This window comes from Leucopleurus acutus (genome assembly GCF_964270905.1).
Source record: "Leucopleurus acutus genome assembly, chromosome: 1".
NCBI lineage: Eukaryota > Metazoa > Chordata > Mammalia > Artiodactyla > Delphinidae > Leucopleurus > Leucopleurus acutus.
In genome coordinates, this window is record NC_139142.1 from 32729028 (window position 1) to 32750044 (window position 21017).

At 53.1% G+C, this 21017-nt stretch overlaps 1 protein-coding gene across 2 annotated transcripts in view; it reads left to right on the forward strand.

The window, feature by feature from the left end:
• ACTN1 (actinin alpha 1) overlaps nt 1-21017 on the forward strand; it is a 96595-nt gene that overhangs the window by 64291 nt on the left and 11287 nt on the right. For both annotated transcript variants that reach the window (XM_082849182.1, XM_082849181.1), the window contains exons 4-12: nt 296-382; nt 2178-2265; nt 2799-2877; nt 6529-6610; nt 7836-7921; nt 14375-14467; nt 15811-16041; nt 17680-17827; nt 20758-20908. In XM_082849182.1, the coding sequence (XP_082705308.1) occupies nt 296-382; nt 2178-2265; nt 2799-2877; nt 6529-6610; nt 7836-7921; nt 14375-14467; nt 15811-16041; nt 17680-17827; nt 20758-20908 (1045 nt within the window). The remainder of the gene's footprint in view (nt 1-295; nt 383-2177; nt 2266-2798; nt 2878-6528; nt 6611-7835; nt 7922-14374; nt 14468-15810; nt 16042-17679; nt 17828-20757; nt 20909-21017) is intronic.

The window sequence follows — 21017 nt, forward strand, 5'->3', positions numbered from 1 at the left end:
CTCTGTTAGGCTGGTGGGCACCACTCAGGGTTTAAGACACCCCCTTCTCTGTTGCCTTTCCTGTTGTACCCAGTCGAATTGACCACTCTCCTGGTGCCCCCAAGACACCCCCACGTAGACTTCCTTCCTGACACCTGTGACATGTAATTGCACTAATTTTTAGACTTCCCTCTAGAAGTGGAGTTTGTGGTCATTGACTACCTAAGTGGCTCACGGAGTGACATGGGCACTCAGGGAGTGTGGACTCTGTTCCTGCTGAGACCCTTCTTAATGTGTCCTACTGCCGTGTCTGTAGAAATCGTGGATGGGAATGTGAAAATGACCCTGGGCATGATCTGGACCATCATCCTCCGCTTCGCCATCCAGGACATCTCCGTGGAAGGTAGGTCTTCTGCTCTGTTCCGTGCCATCCCCAGGCTTCCACCTCTCCCGTGCCTTCACCATCACGTCTTCCTCCCTGATCCCTGGGGCAACAGGGCCTTGATCATGGGTCACATCCTGGGCCGCTTACCCATCGCTGGCATCTGTGCGCTCTCCTAGTCTACAGGGAAGTAAGAACTGTTTGGAGTGCTGGTCCCCATAGGTGTGTTGGCCCCAGAGAAACCCCTCACTTAGAAAGCCCAAGGTTGCTGTGGGGAAGTGTATTGGAAACACCCCACTTGGCTCTTGGGTTGTTAAATCTGAAAGGGTAGGGGAATAGCAGTCAGGAGGGAGTGACAGGAGGGTGAGCGGACACCAGGTCCTCCACTTTGCTCCCATAGCACCCTCTGGTGGCCACCTTGTAGATCTGCAAGGGGCCACCATGGTCTGGGGCAATGATCTCTCTAAACTTTTGATTTCACACTCCAGCAGTTTTTGAGCTTTATGTCTGATACGTGTGTATTTATTTTGCACTAAGTTATATGCATGTATTTCTATGCATATTATAAAACACACCAAACCAAATTTTTTAAAAGATGAGGTGGAGATATTTTAAAAATATTTTAAATTCATTTTAATGGCCTAGAAATCAAATCTTGAAAAGATTTTTGTTCAAAATAATTTTTAATGAGAACAATGTGGATTAAATTGCTTTGTTATGGAAATCTTGGTTTGACACTTGGTGATACAGCAATGTGAAATTCTAAGTTTGGTTTATAGATACCTGGTATTTAGGGCTGAAGTGGTTAAAAAGATACCCTCAGGAGTCACTTAGGGCATGGTGCTTGTTAGTGATAATAGATATAAATCTGGTTTTCAAATAGCTTTCTTGATGAGTTTATTCTTTTGGGTAGACATCTTGTCAGTTCTGATTAAATCGTTTTTTCATCTTGTAATGTGACTGACAAAGAGCTTGAACTAAAAGCAGAAGTGTTAGCTTTGCTGATTTTTTAATCGTTTTCTTGTGCTTGAATTATTATATTATCTTTGCAGGAATTGTTTAACATCATTTTAAAGTCCATTTTGTGAATCGAAAGTAAATGAGATCATCCACAAACCCACTTTACTGAGTACTATAACCTGCAATTCACAGCCATGAACACATGGGGGCGGTGCAGTTTGCAGCCCTCCTGGGCTGGGAGCTTCTGGGGTCCTCTCAGATACCTGCCCTATCTTACTGATACATGTCTGCTTTACACACAGCAACAGTGTTGATCCATGCATTAAATATAAGGAAACCATTTTTTTTTTTAGATGAACACTAAATGCAACCGGAAGTCCTAATGCTTTCTTCCCACATGGCTGTGTGCCCTCCACAGGGTACATGGGGCCCCTATCTGAAGATTCATGAATTTCAGATTTCACAGACCAATCAAACCTTCCTCCCCAAAGTGGCCACCTGACATAAGTTGCCAGCTTATTTTGTATTGTTGCCATTTCTTTGCATAAAAGGGAGTGACGGGGAGATATTCTGAAAGTTTGAAAAGCCATTTTCTCAGTATTTAAATGTGTAAGGTGGCCAGTTATGAAACGCTTCCTAGCTTACTAATATGTTTCTCAAATAAGTTCTCAAACTTTGTCAAGGAAGTAGATTTTTGGCCTGGTAGCAGCAGGGGTGAAATCTAGGGGTCTTTGTGTGGACTCCCTGTGTGAAAGAGCACGGACCCTGTGGTCACGGTGGGACCTCCATGAGCCCACGCCCCTCCCTCCACCAAGCCAGCCATTGACCTCTCTGCCCGTCATTCCCTTCCCCACAGAGACTTCAGCGAAGGAAGGGCTGCTCTTGTGGTGTCAGAGAAAGACAGCCCCTTACAAAAACGTCAACATCCAGAACTTCCACATAAGGTGAGTGGCTGGGGTCTGAGGGACCCTTGCAGAACCTGGGCTGCTTCCCCCAAGGACCCCCTTGGCTGGGTCAGTCTTAGCTCTAGAACAGAACAAAGACACTTGGGGAAGAAGTCGCTTTTCTGGGAAGGGAGTGTCGCCGTTTGATGCCCCCTTCCTCCTGGAGAGGAGCCCTGTCCCTCCTAGCTACTGCCTGATACACCTTTGGTTGATGACCTTGGAGACCCCCAAGGAGCGTGTCTGGGAAGTTCTAGCCTGGGGCTCTGGAACAGAGCAGACGAGGGCCCTGGACCTTGGGGGCGGGTAGGGTTGGATGTGGCAGGTGTGTCTCAACTTACCAAGCCCCACAGTGTTGTACCCCAGTGCCTGGGATCGTGGCAGGAAGACAGTTCCTTCCCATGGTATCTTCTCCCAGCTCCTGCTCTGAAGGGTTATGTACTCATCTCTGGAAAAAAGAAGACCCCTGCTTAGTGCTTTGCCCCTACCGCTTGGCCCGACTCACCAGCTTGCCCCCCCTTCTCTCCCCCCGGTAGCTGGAAGGACGGCCTCGGCTTCTGTGCCTTGATTCACCGACACCGGCCTGAGCTGATTGACTACGGGAAGCTGCGGAAGGTTCGTGTGCTCACCTGACCCTCCTGCTCCCTCCCCCAGCAGCTTCTACCGACTGGTCCCCCTTGGTTGGCTGGGGGATGGGCAGGACTGGGCCCCCTGTTCTGAGAGCCCGTGGCCCAGTGTGAAGGGGTATCAGTCTCCTTAGACGAGCTGAGGAGACAACCCTCTAGAAGTAAGAGTAAAACACCTCCTCTATCAGGGCTGCTTGAGTATGTATGTGCATAGCACATAGGTACTTGCTGACGTGCCCAACCTGCCAGGAAAAATATCAGAACCACCAAAGCAATTGTTAGGATGAAGGGATACCAAGTGGCCTTTTCCCCTTCTGTTTTTCTGGGTTGTGCAAGGTGCATATGTTACTTCCATAATTTAAGATATTGCGTACTTTTAGAGACATCTGTCCCAGCCTTGTCCGAGGCTTGCTCTACAGTCCTGGGCAGCTTCCCGCCATGATTTGCTTTCCCCCATCGCTGACGTTTGGCTGGGGACTTTAGTGCTGCTTGATTCATCTGTGCTTTTGGTGTGAAGTTGCTGGGGCTTTTCTTGAGCCACAAGATGTTGAGGAACAGACCGGGAGGTGGGAGCTGTGTGTCTAGCCTCGTGATGGTTCTTAGTGTCCGGGCTGGTTAAAGTTGCTGGCCTGACCTGGGAGAGGTCTGTCTGGGACACCGTGACTGTACTCGGCATCCTCCCTGTCAGCCCATCCCAGCACCAGGAGGCCCTGTGGTGCAGACATCCTGGGAGAGGCCACCCGTGGAGCCCTCCTCATGCCCCCGGTATATGGTCTGGAGCTCGGGTTGGAATGTCACCTGTTGGTCCTTGAATCTCTTGGCAAAGGGTTTCTAGGAATGACCGTTCTGGTATTTGTCTCCTTGACCTTGATACTTGGAGAGCTCAGTGTTCAGTGAAGTCCCTCACCTTGCCTCTGCCCCCAGTGGCCAAGCAAGGCTTCATGTTGCTGGTGCAGCAGCAGCTCTGTGGCATCAGAACCTCCTTTTGGGGTGTGTGTGGTGGGGTGAACCGCCAAAAAGGATTTGTGAGGGAGGAAAGGAGTAGTTTTCTATCCCCTCCAGAAACCCCAAGCTGGGCCTGAAACTTGAGGCTGGGCCTCTGCCCACCTGCCGAAGGAGAGAGCCCTGCTGCCTGGCCCTGTGCATGGCGGTATCCAGGTGTATGTGGACGAGGGAGGGTCCAGCTAACCTCTTGGGGGATGGGGGGGGGGTCCCAGCCCTCTAACTCAGCCACTTTGCAAAGAGAAAAAAAATCGATTTGAGAACCCCCTGACCCACCTGAAAGCTGTGTGGCCAAACCAGACAGGGGCCAAGGTGGGGGAATCCTAGAGGCGGAGACTTTCTTTAAAGGTATCATCATCACGTACCACTAGCGGTCAGCCGATGCCCTGTGGTGACAGGTGTGCACGTGCCTGTGTCCCTGCTTGGGGGGCCGGGGTGGGCAGCAGCCAGCCAGTGCACAGCTGTTCCTCACCCCCATATAAAGTGGGGTCCGTGCTGACTGTGGCTTTTCAGTCTCGGCCCCCGCCCCACCCCCCGACTCCAGGAGCCTCAGCCTTTTGGGAGGTGAGAGTCCAGGGGCCTTTGTCTCATTCCCGGCCAGCCTCTCCCCACCCTCTGTCCCTCTCTGTGTCTTTTCATTTCTCCCTGTCTCTGTGTGTCTGTCTCCCCTTCTCTTTAATTCAGTAGCAACAGTACAAACCAGAAACAGCACAGACCTGTTCCCACTGAACCGTGGATTCTTTCCAGAAAGCACAGAGGTTGCCAGAGCCTCTGGTGCTTGGGAACAGGGGAGAGCCAAGGGCTGTGACCGGGAAGCACTTCCTTCCGGCACCCGCTCTAGGTGGGCGTGGGGGGCCTGGCGGTCCCTGGGAATCGAGGGGGGCAGGTGGGTGTGCACCCGGGGCCTGAGGATGGCCGAGGGCCTGGACGGAAATGACTGTTGCTGCTTGACAGTGGTTTTTTATTATTCTGGAAGCTGTCAGAGACTTTCCCAGAAGGACTCCACCTTCTCTATTTTGAGCAGTTTCTTCCTGAACGTGTCCCAGATGAATGGATTTATCCTTTTGTACCCTGTGACTCTCACCTTGGCAAACGCGGAAGCTGAGTGGTAGGCTGACAAAGCCATTTGCTTTGGGTTAGTCTGGGAACCAAAAATCGAGTGGGAGGTCCAGTGAGGAACTCCCCCGACTAAGTTATGGGTTTTTTTCCACATTAAAATTTTTTTTTTATTTGGTAAAATATACATAATTTTTAAAGTACCACTTTAACCATTTTTAAGTGCACAGTTCAGTGGCATTAAGTACATTCACACTGGTGTGTACCCATCACCACCACCCAACTCCAGAACTCTTCATCTTGCAAAACTAAAATTCTGAACCCTTTAAGCCATCATTCTCCACTCCCCCTTCCGCCAGTCCCTGGCACTCTACTTTCTGTATCTGAATTTGACCACCCTTGTAGGTACCTATATAAGTGGCATCATATAATATTTGTCCCTTTGAGTCTGACTTATTTCACTTAGCATAATGTTTTCCAGGTTGTCTATGTTGTAGTATGCCCGTCTCAGGATCTCTTTTCTTTTTACGGCAGAATAATATTCCATATCTGTTTATCTGTCAGTGGACGTTTGAGTTATTTCCACCTTTTGGCTATTGTGTATAATGCTGCTATGAATGTGGGTGTACAAATTATTTGAGTCCCTGCTTTCAGTCCTTTGGGCTATAGACCCAGAAGTGGAATTGCTGAGTCATATAGTAGTTCTTTGTTTAACTTTTTGAGGAACCTCCATACTGTTTTCCACAGCAGCTGCACCATTTTACAATCCCACCAACAGTGCACGAGGGTTCCGATTACTCCACCTCTTCACCGATCCCCAATAAGTTTTCTTGAGAAGATAGCAGAGCCAGAATATAGTCAGAAGACTGTAGCTGTTTGAAGGAGCCCCAGATTTCATGGACTATGAGCGCCAAAGGGGCTTGAGACTCCTAGGCCAACTCTTGAGTAACAGGCGGGGAGACTGAGGTTAGGTTACTTACCAGTCCAGCTAGCTGGCTGGTGGTGGAGCTGAAACCAGAAGCCAAGACTGATGGCTCCCAGGCCAGTGCCTGGTCTTAGCTTGCATTTCTTTCTCTTTCTTTCTTTCTTTCTTTCTTTCCTTCCTTCTTTCCTTCCTTCCTTCCTTCCTTCTTTCCTTCCTTCCTTCCTTCCTTCCTTCCTTCCTTCCTTCCTCCTTTCCTTTCCTTTCCTTCCCTTCCCTTCCCTTTCCTTTTTCCTTTCCTTTCCTTTTTCCTTTCCTTTTTCCTTTTTCCTTTTTCCTTTTTCCTTTTTCCTTTCCTTTCTCTTCTCTAGTTGAGGCAAGCAGGGGCTACTCTTTGTTGCAGTGCTTGGGCATCTCACTGTGGTGGCTTCTCTTGCTCTGGAGCACGGGCTCTAGGCGCGCGGGCTTCAGTAGTTGCAGCACTCAGGCTCAGCAGTTGTGGCTCGCGGGCTGTAGAGCACAGGTTCAGTAGTTGTGGCGCTCTCCGTTGCTCCGCGGCATGTGGCAGTCCCCCCGCCCCCAGTCTTGGTGATCATCGAGATGGGGATAGCCAGAGACTTCTTGTGCCTCTCACCCGCCTTTTTCTTCTTCTCCCCCTAGGACGACCCACTTACAAACCTGAACACGGCCTTCGATGTGGCGGAGAAATACCTGGACATCCCCAAGATGTTGGATGCAGAAGGTGAAAGGCGCTTTCCTTCTGGGCCTTCGGCTCTTCTCCCGGCTGCGGCCAGCGGCCAGGAAGGGCGGGCCCCGCACCTGAGGCCAGAAGGGAGAAGGCTTGGTCTTCATCTGGGGAGCCAGGGGGTCAGTTGTTTCTCAGGGATTCCACAGACAGATTCCCTGAGGTTTGGAGGGAGAAGTGGTAGCTGGTGTCAAAAAGGGCGGCCCGAGCATGGTCCTCAGCTTGGTCTTGGAGTCGGGGTAGGGGGTGCCGGGGTGGAGTGCAGTGGTCCTTTGTGGTTGTAGGGGAGGGAAAAAAAAGTTCATTATCATGTGCATCATGGACACACATGGGAGCTTGCAGTGATGAGTAACTCAAAGGGGTGACTTGAGTTTGGGGTCTATATACGTACCTGACTTCACAGGGGAAAGGGAGTGGGAGAGAGGGCACTTGTGGAAATACAAATGACTCTTTGGAAAGATGGATGGGCCCTTAGGAGAACAGATGGAAGGTATGATAGTTTGTGACAATGTCTGTCAAGTTGTAAGGCCAATTTCAAACATGCAAAAGCAGGGAGAATAATATAATTAGCTTCCACGTACCCACCATCCAGATAGAACGGTTACTGAGGTTTTGTCACACTTCCTTTTTTTTTCGCTTTTGTTTTCTTTGTTGAAATATTTTAAAGCAAGTCTCAGACATCACAGCATCTCACTACTACATACTTCAGATTACCTTAAAAATAGCAATATTTTCTTATGCAATCATAAAATAATTTTCACACCAAGCAAATTGACAATAATTCCTTGATACATCTGCTGCCTGGTTCAGAATCGAATTTCCCCATTATTTCTTTTTAGGTGCTTTGTTTTGATCCAGATGCAAACAGAGTCTGCACATGGCATTTCGTTGTTCTATTTGTTGTGTCTTTTCTAATCTGTCGCACTTTTCTCTTCCCTCCGACCCCTTTCGTTCCTGGCATTGAACTTGTTGTAGAACCCAGACCAGCGGTCCCGAGTACCCCTTACTCTGGTTTGTCTGTTTCCTTCCTCGGGTACCATTTCACTCCTTCCTCTACCTCTCGCATTCCCGTAAGTGGAAGCTGATGCCAGATGGCTGGTTAGATGCAGGCTCAGCGTCTTGGCAAGAAGACTTGGTGGTTCTGAGAGCTGCTTTCCCTGTCACATCAGGAAGCGTATCATGTGTTCACCAGCTGGCTTTAACTCCAGATTTTTCTTGACAGACATCGTCGGAACAGCCCGCCCGGATGAGAAAGCCATCATGACTTACGTGTCCAGCTTCTACCACGCCTTCTCTGGAGCCCAGAAGGTACCCAGGGCCCCCTGCTCCTTCCTTGCCCAGCACACCTCATGCCAGACCCCAAGCCATGCCCTCCCGCCCCTCCTCTCCCCACCTCTCCTGTCGACAGGGTCCGATGGTCTGTCTCTTCGGTAGCGGCAGCCCCCGGTGCCAACGTGGCATGTTATTCTTGCTCAACTCCTCTCCCACCCGCCCCTCTGCTTTCTCTCATCTTCCTCTACTGCCTCGGAGAACACTGGGAAAGCGCTCACCTTCTGGGACCCGGATGGCGGGCTTCAGCAGGAAGGGCGGCATGGGTGAGATCAGCCAGGGGTGGTTCTGGAGGTCTGGAAGCGCTGTGGGCAGCAGCCCCTCTGTGCCTACCGCTGTTGAGGCTATAACTTTAACAGAGCAGCAGGCGTCCCTTACAGAGGCAGATCTGGGGAGGCGCCGCCTGTCTTCACCGACCTGTTCTGCAGAGGCGTCACGAAGCCCCTGCCTTTCTCCCGCTCACAGGCGTGGTTTAGCAAATCTGTCCACAGCCTTGTTGGGCCTTGGTGCCTTCTATATCTTGCTTGGGGCCCCCGTGCGGGGTCATTCTGCTCAACCCCTTGGGGAGACAATGGGAAAGGGTGGGCCGCGGTGAACACTTCACGTGTCCTGACCCAGGTTTGCCCAGGGAGGCCTGAGGTTAAAGTCCAGTTGTGCAGGTTCTGCACTCCACAAAGGCATCATTCACACTGCAGACACTGAAGATTTGAATATTTTCATTAGCAGGCTTAGCTCGGGTGGCAGGCGCCCCTCCCCCAGGTCCCCTCACAGGCAGGACCCTAGAAGCACAACATCCAGGTCGCTATGACGACAGACCACAGGCTTGGCCCTCTCAGCTCTGGGCCTTGGAGCTGCCACATACTCAGGCAAATTTCCCACCCTCTGCATGGAGTCTGAGTGGCCTGTTTTGAAATGCATGATGGGGCGATGCTCCCGCCTCCCCAACCCTCTGCCCAGCCTTCCCCAGCCCCCCCCCACCCCCTTTTCCCCACCTCTTCCCTATCTCTCTCCCACCCCAGCCTCTTTCTCCTCCCATCATCTCATTTTCTCTTTCTGCCCATTCCCTCATTGTCCGTCTGTCTTGTGTGCTCTGTCCACCATGGCTGTTTGGGTTTGTTCTGCGCCGCTGCTGCCTACTTTCTTCTCTCAACCTCTTCTCCTTCTCTGTGCAGATGTGTAGGCACGCTAAGGCCGGATGGGAAGGCCATGTGACCTAATGTTTCATGTCACTGCCACGCCTTCTCGGTGCGCAGAAGGTGAGCTCTCCCTCTGCCTCGCCCTCTCTCCCAGCGCCCTTTTGCCCATCTCTTCCATCCGCCCTGGATACTCCAGCCGCAGCCCCTTGGAACTGCAGCCCCTGGAATGACAGGCGGGATTAGAAAAGCCCCCCCTCCTCTTACCGCAACCCCAGCCCCTTGTAGGAGGGCAAGATGCTCTCTGAGCTTTGGCCAGGACACTTAAAGATGCCTGAGAACGCCAGCCTCTGGATGGCCTGCATCTCTGTCCCTACACGCTGGCATAACAGGTGCCACAAACGGGAGAGAAGCTTGCGGTCTCAGCTCCTCCCCTGGACTGAGCTGAGAGCCCTTATCCCAGGCGGCACAGTTCTTGGCTCTGCTTCCTGCCTATTCTCTTAAATATCCAGCACCTCCTCACGTCTCTTTCTCTCTCTCCATCTACTTAAGCAAGGCTACCCTCTCACATTACCCAGCAGCCAGGGCAGGGCGAAGTCTTCTGCCTTCCCCCCGGTGTCCAGTCCACAGGCTCAGAGTCCTGCCTGATCCTTCCCAACCAGGCCTGCCAGGGACAGTGGTGCAGGTTGCATACTACCCAGGGGTGCCCTGTGTGCACCATCGACCATGAAGATTTGAATATTTTTTACAAAAATTATCTTGCAAATGGCAGTAAAAATGTCTCCTAACAGAATAAGTATGACAGTTTTGCAATAGAGGTGCCCATGCCCTGCCTGGATGGGCACCCAAGACCTTCCTCACTTTCCTTCCAGGCCTCATGGGTACTGCCCGACAGGAAACAGCCCCGCCTGGAGGCTCCCCATCCTGGGTGTCCCAGCCTCCCCAGGAGGCCCAGCCCTTTCAGCCTCTTCTCTGGCCTGCCTCTTGCTTCTTCTTTCTTTGTCCCACCTCTGCTGCTGCTCTTCCTTGTCAGCTTCTTCTGGCCCCTCTTATACCCCACCTTTTAGGCAGGATGTGCGCACCATCGATCTACTTGCCTCACTGGGCCTCTAGCCCTGAGAACCGCACAGAGTCTTGCCTGCACCCAGGGCTAGGCTGAGCTCTCGGCCGTGGTCTTTCCCCTCTTTCCAGCTCTCCTTCCTCCTCCCCTGCTCCTGCAGGGTTCTCTCCTGGGCTTCATGCCCGTTGACACTGGCCTTCCCTGTCTCTGAAGCCTTCCCTGTGTCCTGGCTGGTGATGCTCGGAAGGGAGTGTGTGCGTGCGCGCGCGCGCGTGTGTGTGTGTGTGTGCGCGCGTGTGTGTGCATGTGCGCGTACGTGTGCATGTGCGCGTACGTGCGTGCGTGTGTGTGAAGCAGCCTGCTTTTCTCCCTCCCAGATCTCATACCACCTCCCCCCATGCCCTATTCCCTCTCACTCATCCTTGTTGCAATCATTTCATGCTCCTTTTGTCCATACATGAGGACAAGGTCACCAGCTGGGGGGATGGGGTGGGGGGGTGGGGGTGGGGGTGTGTTCCTCTCACGTCCTGGGTCAGGAGCCTCACCCAGAGCTGCCCCTCCCATCCCACTTCGAAGGAGTCAGGCAACTGCTTACAGCTCAGCAGGCTGGTGGGAGGGGAATCTTGCCCCTCTCCCGTGGAAGAAGGAGGAGTCTTTCAGACTCATAGACTCTTCTTGTCTTGACTGTCTCCGTGTCTGGAGCCAGTGGGGGAAAGCGTCCTTGAAACCCACGCCCAGTGCCCTGCATCCTCTTCACTGTCTTTCTCTTATCAAGCCTTGGGCGGTGGAACTAGAAAGACGGCCGAGTCTAATACATGCGTGCGTGCAGGTGTACACGTGTCTGTGTGCCTGTGTGGATACTGCACTTGTACGGATGCCAGTGTGTGTGATGGACGTGCCTAGTCAGGTGAGGACCAACTCCTGTCTGACGCGTTGGTTTTGGTTCTCATTCTTTCTCAGCTTTCCTCTCCCCTCCTCTTCCCCTGGAGGGGTTTACAATGGCTTGTGGCAACCAGCGTTTGTTTGTGTAGTTTGTTGCTTTAACATTCATGGCCTATTGGGAACTGTTTCTGAGAAACAGCCTTTTGGGGCACGAACCGGACTTGCCGTAGGGGGTTCTGGATGCTTTTAGGAGTAGATGATGCGTTCGCAGCCTTCCATTTGTCGCCAGCTGGTTGTGAATCTTCTAAGGGAAAGAATCCCTGTTCCTGCCCTCAAGGGATTCATGGTCCATCCAGGAAAGCTCGTGATGCTGTGGCCTAATCTCTGCTCTGCGGCAGAGCTGAGCAGCGGAGGGGCGCTGCGGGGCTGCGGGGCGTGGAGGCTTCTCGAGCAGGAGACACTGGAGCTTGAGGCTCTTAAGGGTTGAGTGGTGGGGATCTGCAACTGAAAGGCTCAGGGAAGGTGGAGGAAGGTGGTCACAGCTTGTGCGACGCTCCATGGTGTGACGGTGCAGCCTCCAGAGGAGAGCACGTCCGTCCCGCTGCCTGGAGTGAGGACTGGGGGCAAAGCCAGAGTCGGTCGCTGGGGTCAGGGCTGAGCGCCGCGGGGTTGGCTCCCTTGTGTCTGGGGGCCTCGCTGGCAGGGACACCAGGGCAGGGAGCTGACTTGGGACGTGGAGAAAGACTAGGCAGTGGGAAGCTGTGGGAGGAAGGAAATGGGCAATTCTAGCTAGATTTGGGAAATTTTTGATGAAAAATGTCACAGATGAGATCTTCGTGGCACTCGCATGACTGTAGGTGGTGGGTGGCAGCGCCACGGCGCGTCATTTGGCCTCATGTGGCTGTTGGATGTCACCGGCATTGAGGCTGCTTCCTCTTCAGACTGTACCTGCACCAGCTAATTTGATGCTGATTAGTAGAGTGGCAGTTTGGCCTGGAATAGCTGAGGGTTTCATTTGAGGATAGCTAAGCGCTCCGGGGCTAATAATCCGTAACTTAGAAACAAATAACTAATATAAAACTAAGCACGTTGTTTTGTATTACAATGTATAACAATACACCTTAAAGTGGGTCATAAAAAACAAACCATGGAAGGGTCAACACAAATTTCTAGTAATCTTTTCCTTTGGCACTTGGAAGTCGTCCTTTGGCCTGTTTCTATAAAATACTTTCTCAGCCCATTAGATGATCTTTATAAAAAGTCCCCAGGAGGCCCACCCGGGAACTCCCCTAGACTTCATCCAAAAGGAGCCCCCTTTGACCCTGGGGCCTCTGAGGGACGGCCAAGGCCCTTAAGGCCCGCGGGACGTGTCTTCCAGAATCCCATGAGCACAGGCCCCACTCAGTCCACCAAGTTCACAGATTGACACACAAGTCAAAGCTTACGGCCTCTGAGCCCAGGATCTCGAGATGACTCAGGAGGAGAACACGATGAAGGTGGGCTTGATCCATTCGCCATCACAGTGGCAGCTGCGTCTCGCCGACGATTAGGGGCTACCTGTGATCCTTACTTGCTTGGTCAGCATGTTGGGCTGGGGGCTTTGCAGCCACCCCCCAGTCTTACATACATGTCAGCACACGGGAGAGCACTGGCCTCCCCCGGGTCCCCTCCCCAGCCTTCAAGGGAAGTGGCCCCGGTGACTCCAGGCAGATTCCTGGGGCAGCTTCATGGGGACATCAGCCCAGTTCCCATGACCCTGTTCGTTCCGGGGCCCCACATCTTCTGGGACGGGCTCCAGGAAGGAATTTCTCTCCTTGTGGCCTCTTGGGATCCCCCATGGTTGCTTGTTGTTTCCTTAGAGGAAGGACGATCGGTCAGGAGTTCCTGATGGTCCTGTGAGAAGTGGCCTTGGCATCTCCAGGACAGAGTTAGGTTGGGGCGCAGTGGGTGAGGATCTAAGGATTGACTGCTTGTCTCAGTTTCTTGAGACCTGGGACTCTCAGCTCCCCCTCTGGCCATGCTCACAGCTCTCCCACTGGAGGCCCACCTGCCCTGAAACCTCGCCCTGGAGGGTGCAGTGTCTTCGCTTGGAGCTTGGAAGGACCTTTATGGTGATCTCGTCCTGCCCCCTCGCACACACACCTGGCAGTCACCCACGCATCACATGACTTGGTGGGCGTGTGTTCTATTTGCAGAGTTCTGCAATGAAAAAGCATTTACATCTTCTCAGTTGTTCCTTCCCGAGTCAAAGCGCCGCCATTCTCAGGAACTTCTTGATGCCTGGCCTCAGTTTATCTTGCTGCAGTTGAAACCCGTTTTGTCTTGTTCATCAACCGGGCGCAAGGTCCCATCTTTCTCCCCCTTAAACCTTTGCCATCTGCAGGGTCACCCTTCTCCAGGGCCCCAGGATGCTTGTCTGTTTGCTCATTGGCGTTATCTGCTGCCACCCTTAGGCCATCTTCCTATCACAGGACCCCCAACATGGCTTCGAGTTCCCCTCCCCTTGCAGCTGGGTTAGGATGTGCACAAGAACTGCATTCAAAGATCACCTGAGCAAAGTGGGTTTAGGAGCGCCTGGCCCCTGCCGGTGTCGGGTGCACAGTGCCCTCTAAGCGGGAGAAGCAGTGTCCCCTGGGGTTGCTGGGCCTTTTGTATCTGATTGCTGTTCAGTTCTGTTTAGTTCCTCTTGCCACCAAGGCCCACATCGGGTGTCTGCTGGCCTAGCACTCGGTGTGGAGTGTGTGCTTAGCTTTCCCAGAGGTGCCCGTGCCTGCTTTCTGGACATCCTGCCTGTGCTGGATTGATCCTTAATTCCTGCAGCTTCTCTTAAAGTTCTTTGGGCTTTGGGCCAGGAGCCTAGAGAGATTCTGCAGGGGTCCTGAGAGGCCCCGCTCCTTATCAGCACCTTATTCTAGGACTCCCAGATTGGAATTCCTGCATCTCCAAGATGCTGGCAAAGCCAGTCTGAAAGCCTGAGCCTTGGGAGTCCCAGGGTCTCCAGTTTGGAATTCCAGGATGGGCATGGATTTTCTCACCCCTCCACCTGAGCTGAGTATTTCGATTCTACCAGTCATTGGATTAGTTTCTTTCCAACATACATGTTGGATCTCAAACTTAGGCTCTTCTTCAGGGGCCCCCAGTTCAGCCGCTAAGGTCTCCGTCTGGGCTCACGAGATCTGTGGGACTCGGCCCGGGCTGGCAGAGAGGATGGCGAGGAGCCTGTGAATTCAGAGTCTTGGGAGGTGCCTTCCAACCGCGTGATCTGCAGGGGCGGGGGGAGACGTTGTCACCGCAGGCGTGTGCCAGGCGCTCCCGCTGTCGTGAGGCTGACCGTGTCCCTCTCTGTCTTGTTGCCAGGCCGAGACAGCCGCCAATCGCATCTGCAAGGTGCTGGCCGTCAACCAGGAGAATGAGCGCCTCATGGAAGACTACGAAAAGCTGGCCAGCGATGTGGGTTCCCTCTGGGTTCTCCCGGCCTGGCCCCAGCAAGGCCCCGCCACCCTGCCCTGAGAGACGAGGGGGCCCCAGAACCCGTACCTCCACATCTGTGCCCAGGCACAGTCCCAGGCTGGGTGTCATCCCTCATCCCCAGCAGTCCTCCTAGGGCGGCTTCGGCTCTGCTTCTGCTCTCCCAGAAAGCAGAGGGTGGGTCCGGGGCCAATCTGGGCTTTGGAGAGCCGAGTTCCAGGCTTTTTCTATCACCGAGAGTAAGCCTGGGAAATCCCTTCACCTTTCTGGGTCTTGTTTTTTTTTTCACTTAACAAGTGAGAGCTGTGCTAAGGGACCTCGGAGGCCTTTTGAGACCAGTGAGTGTACTGTTGTGCTGGGGGTTTCGCTTGGACCAGAAAAGGAGTATGCGGTTCTGAGAGGATATGAACGGGGGAGAAATCAGTGCTGGCTCAGGCTAGCTTAGCAGCTGGGCCCACCCAGGGGACAGGAGGGGACAGGACTGGATCTGCTGTTCTGCCATTGGCTGCATTTGGGTTAGAGCTCCACTTGCTTCTTCCTTAGAAGAATTCAGCCCTCTGAACAGCTCAGCCCAGCCTCTCGGTAGATCAGATCTGCCGTCCAGCATAGTGACAACCCAAGTTCTGGTGCCCAGGTGCCTGGGTTTAATCCCTGTGCTACCATTCCACCTTGGTCACCTTGGCAAGTCACAGAACGTCACAGTGCCTTGGTTACCTCCTCCGCCAGCTGAGGCGGGATCACAGTACTTAACCCCATGACAACGTAGCTCTCGCCATCATTCAGATGAGTTAGTTCAGGCCACGTGCCTGGTACCCTGCAGGGGATCACGTCTTTCCTCTCATCACTTCCACTCCTCTCCCATCACCTCATCGAGGAAAACAATCCCTGCCTGTGCCCCAGAGGCCAGCCTCTTCCTTTTTGAGTCAGGAACCCACATTCTAGAATCCTAGAAGGTCAGGTGGCAGGGGCCTCAGGGAATGAGTGTTCACACCTTCATGATAAGATGAGGAAACTGAGGCCCAGCCAGGTAGTAGACCTAGAAATAGAACTCGGGCCTCCTGCTCTTAGCTGAGCCATCTTGCCCCCAGGTCTCCCCTTGGCAGAGCAGGGAGGTTGAGTGATGCTGGCTGTGAGTTAACATACCCTAGCGGCCAGGCTTCATGAGGCCTTTGATTCTCAGAGGGAATGCCCTGGAACCTGGCCGGGTGGCCTGGGGTGGTAGTTGGGAAAGAGCGTGCCGTCAGGAGAGATGCCCCCCCAGCATCAGGAGGAGAGGGGAGGCCAGTCCTTGCCCCCATCCCAGCATCCTCCCCCGCTACCTCCAGCTGCTGGAGTGGATCCGCCGCACCATCCCGTGGCTGGAGAACCGGGTACCCGAGAACACCATGCACGCCATGCAGCAGAAGCTGGAGGACTTCCGAGACTACCGGCGCCTGCACAAGCCGCCCAAGGTGCAGGAGAAGTGCCAGCTGGAGATCAACTTCAACACGCTGCAGACCAAGCTGCGGCTCAGCAACCGGCCCGCCTTCATGCCCTCCGAGGGCAGGATGGTCTCGGTGAGCGCCCGGGCTGCCCCCACCCTGAGCTGTGCCGGCTCACCATCAAATGCCGCATCGTGAGTGGGGCAGGGCGGGGGCGTGTGCTCTCTACCTGCCCACCCTGCTCCAGAGACCAGTTCTCCCTTCCAGGTGACCACCCAGGCTCCAGCCCACACTCAGCCATGTGGGGTTCCCTCCCACCCCAGGAACAGAGCCCCTTCTCTCCTCACCATTCCGGGTCAGACTTGCCCTTCCAGACCCCTGAACATCCACTTGGATCTGCCCCCAGCACCTTCCTCCCTACCTCTCAGAAAAATCATCTTTGCAAACAAAATCCCTCTTGACATGTTGAACCAAACAGGGTATAATAGCAATAAGGTTAATTTTCACTTTAATGGAATCTTACTTAAAAATTGTTTTTATTACCTTAAGTAATATTTTTGGTAGGATATTTCAAAGGTATAAATAAGCAAAATTCAGAAAATAGAAATTATTCATAATCTTACTACCCAGGATCAACTTAAAAGATGTTGGGGGGGAAAGAGATTCTTTTAGTCTCTGTAAATATAATTTTTAAGGGAATCCTAAAGCATGTTTTAATTAATAAGCTGCTTTAAAAGCAACAACAATATATTGTGACCAGGTTTCCATGTCATAAAATTTTCTTCATTTATGTCACTTTTTGTTATTCTTCCCTCTTTACCGTCTCCGCAGAACGTGAGAAATTTTATGAGCCAGGGAAACATGTAAAAGAAGATTTAAAATTCAACAGGGTAGAGCTTTTGCCTTTTGCAATGGAGAGTTGATGAGGAGACATGAGCACATAAGGCAGGAGTGGAAGGGACGGGGAGAAGCATGCAGACAGCATTGGAAAAGGAAGCAGGATCCTGGGGGGACTCTGGGGGACAGGGAAAAGGCTGTGACGTTGTACATGCAGTTTGGAAAACTGCATCCTTTTACAGGATGAATCAGCAGTTTTTAGATGGCCAGAGCTGCTGCTATCTGGAGGGTGCTCTGTGCTTTAAAGCCCCTCCTCTGGGTGGATGCAGTGTGGCCCCTGCCACATGGCAGGGACCTGGGTGGCACTCGAGCTGGGTCAGCCATCACTGCCCAGGGGTGCCCTTGTGCTAACTGTAGGGGATGGCCCTGGCAGTGGCTCCCTGTCTGAAGGCCTGTGGGTTTATGCTCAGTACCTGTCACTATCTCTGGGCAGCTCCTGGCTGGCTCACCCAGGCCAGGGTCCCTACAGGCTCCAGGCTATTATTGCCCAGGGCCCGGAGGCTGGGGCCCATGAGTGGACCCAGAAATGTGGGAAGGCTGGGAGGCTCCCACACCTGTCTGCCTCGTTCAGTCTGTTGCTCTGTCTCCCTGGCTGGCCCTGTGAGCTCTGTGATTGCTCAGAATCCTGTCAGAAGCCAGTCCTGGAGCACAGAGGGCCTTGGGCTTTCTGCCCACTGAGCTGCACACCCAACACCCCGTAGCTGGGCAGCCCCACTCTCTGTCCAGGAGGCCTGGTGCCCGGGAGCCCTGGGAAACACCATGCAGGCTGGACGGGGATGGCTGAGATGGGGAGGAGGCTCCTCCTGGAAGGCACGGAGCAGCTCTGGGGTCTCGGGGGGCCAGGTGGGCTGACCCTGTGCCTCCCATCCTTAACAGGATATCAACAACGCATGGGGTTGCCTGGAGCAGGCAGAGAAGGGCTATGAGGAGTGGCTGCTGAATGAGATCCGGAGGCTGGAGCGGCTCGACCACCTGGCAGAGAAGTTCCGGCAGAAGGCCTCCATCCACGAGGCCTGGACGGATGGTAAGGCCAGCCTAGCCCCTGCCCCCTACTCCAAGGGTCTGGCTTTCATGCTGAACCACCAGCCGCAACTCCTTTTTTTCTTGTTTTTTATTTGTTTTGTTTTGTCCCTTGCTAGTTCCTTGACATTAGGCAAGTTCATCAGCCTTTTGGTTGCCTCAGTTTTCCCATTTGTAAAGTGGGGACAATAATAGTACCAACCTCATAGGTTTATGAGGGTTAAATGACTTAATACATTAGATGCACGGAAAAGAGTTCCCGGCATAGTACAATGCTATGTATGTGTTAATTATTCTTGTCACTATAATGATTTCTTCTTCTCTGAATTAGGTTGGGGTTCAAACCCCAACATTGCCACCTCGAAGCAGTGTAACTTGGACCAGTGGTCTTGTTTCCTTGTCTATGACATGCAGGTGATGATGTACCCTCCTGGATTAGTTTCCTAGGGCTGCAATTTACCATAAACTGGGTGGTTTCACAGGACAGAAATGCGTTCTCTCACAATTCAGGAGACGAGAAGTCCTAAAGTGAATTGTCATCAGGGTTGGCTCCTTCTGGAGGCACTGAGGGGGAGGTTGTCCAATGCTTCCTCCCCACGTCTGGTGGTTGCTGGCAGGCCTCGGTGTTCCTTGCCTGGTGGCAGCATCACTCCAATCTCTGCCTCCATCACCACGTGGCTGCTTCTCTCCGGGTCTCTGTGACTCAGTCTGCCTTTCAGTTTTCTACTAAAGACACCAGTCATTGGATTAAGGGCCCACCCTAATCCAGTATGACCTCATCTTAACTAATTACATCTGCAAAGGCCCTATTTCCAAATAAGGTCAGATTCTGAGGTTCTGGGTTGGACATGCGTTTTGGGGGGACACTATTCAACTCAGCATACCTCCTCATGGGGTTGTTGTATGCTTACACATCATAAGTGCATTTTATGCTTAGTCGGGTGCCTGGCCCATGTAACACACTCAGTAAGTGGTAGCCCTTGATATCTTCCCTCCAATGCCTGCCCTTTTCCTGTTTCTGGCCTCCCATTGTAGTACCCTGGAGCCCTGGCCTTAGCACCTGTGTGTCTCCATCACTCTGACCTGGAGGTTCTTGGGGCCATGTCTGATGTCTGCTTGTTGGCAGCTAAGGTTAACTCCAAAGAGAGAAGATCATACCTGGAATGGTCTTTTCCTCAGAACCTGGGCTGGGGCTGGAGAGGGGGCCATGCCGCCGATCTCCTAGGGCCATGCAGCCTTTTCAGCTGGAGACCCCGGGGCAGACCAACGGGCCAGTGGAGCTCAGTGCCCTAAGACACCCCCACCCAGCTCTGTTGTGATCGTCAGACATTAGGCTGGAGACGAGTAGGGACGGCCACTTGGGGGTAGCGCGGCTTGGTTGGGGATAGGAGTGTGCCTGGCTCCGCAGAGGGGGTTTGCTGAGCTGTGTATACAGTGATATGAGGTTGCTGCCCCACATTCCACTGTGCATGTACGGAGCTGTTTATCCAAGCGTGGATGTGCGGAGTAGAAGGGGGATGGTGGAAATTGCACCTGTTCACCCACATGCTCCTATCGTGTCCTCTCCGGAACCCAGGAACAGCTTGCCAAAAGGTACAGAGCAAGGATTGGCCCCGCCAGCTTGCCAGCCACCAGCAAGGTCATGAGAGGTGCTGGCATGCCTGTAGATGCCGGCACAGCTGCTGGGCACAGCAGTCTAGCTACACGTACTCACGCTCGACAGCATTATTGCCCGCTTACCCGGGAATTCCATTTCTTGAGACTGTCTAAAAAATTAACCCTAAGCATGGCCGAAGTCACTTGTCTGGGATGTTTGCGATGAGACCATCTACAGTAGTGCAAGCTGAGGGCCCTGAACGCCCCATGGTAGGGCAATGAGTGGTTACGCCAGTGACGGTTCGGCCACGAGACAGAATGTTATGCAGCCATCAGAGTGGCTCGTGTAAAAGCCGCTGGAGCCAGAGTAGAAACTGATGACGTGCTGCTGAGTATTTGAAAAGCAGGAAACCTTATTTATATACACCTGATGGTTTTAACACAACATCCATATAAGGCAGGACTGAAAAGGAGTAGATAAGTAGGCTCATCTGTGATATTTTTTCCCCTAAACTTGTCATATTATTATTCTGACAAAGAAAAAAGAGTAAAGAGAAGGAAAGAAGCCCTCACCTCACAGCCCAGCCTTTGTTTACTGAGAGGGGCTGAGCATCCCTGATGGGTGCAAACACAGGAGGTGGGAGTGCAGGCAAGGCCAGGTCAGCCCCTGCCCTGCAGCAGCTGCTTCCCAGGGTAACTGATAACCATTGTCTAACAACAGTCTGGGAGGTCATTTCTCATCCCCTTTTTCTCCTGGGAAACAAAAATCCAAGAAATCCAAGTGTGCCTTGCCCCTAAAAAGGGGGGGCAGTGCACCTGATGATGGGAGAAGGTTCTGGCCACTGATGGCTTATGTGCAGAGTGCACTGGACATGCTACCCACACTGAGCGTAATTGAGGGGAGGGGTCCCTGCCGGGCTGCTGGGGACCAGCAACTATAACTGGAGAAACTAAAGATGGAGTATCCCTGAGGGGCTTGGCTTGTTTTTCCCTGGTTATACCACAGGCATAGATCATCGTTTCCTGCTGTTTATAAAGTTCATGTTATGCCCTAACTTCCCCTCCTGGTCCGGGGTAGCCTTTGTACATCACCACGCCCGATGGCCCTGACATACTCCACGGAAAGTAGTGACTTTCCCGCCCCTCCCCCATCGTGGATGGGTGTTCCGGTTGCACGTCTGCTTTCTCGGACTGCAGATAATTGGTCATCGCATAGGGCACGCCTCCTCGGGATGTACCGGAAGTGGAGCTCCCGGGCCCTGAGGGGTGGGTAGTTGGGGTCGAGAAGGTGGGACCTCCCGGCTCCCGCCCAGCCTCGTGCCCTGTCTGTGACCCCAGGCAAAGAGGCCATGCTGCGACAGAAGGATTACGAGACGGCCACCCTCTCAGAGATCAAGGCCCTGCTCAAGAAGCACGAGGCCTTCGAGAGCGACCTGGCCGCCCACCAGGACCGCGTGGAGCAGATCGCCGCCATTGCGCAGGAGCTCAAGTAGGCCCGGCCCCGCGGGCACAGGGGCGCTGTGGGAGGTGGGAGCGTGGCCTGAAAAGTCATCAGTACGGAAGGCTAAGGACGTTCCCCCCAGGTGGGGAATAGGCTG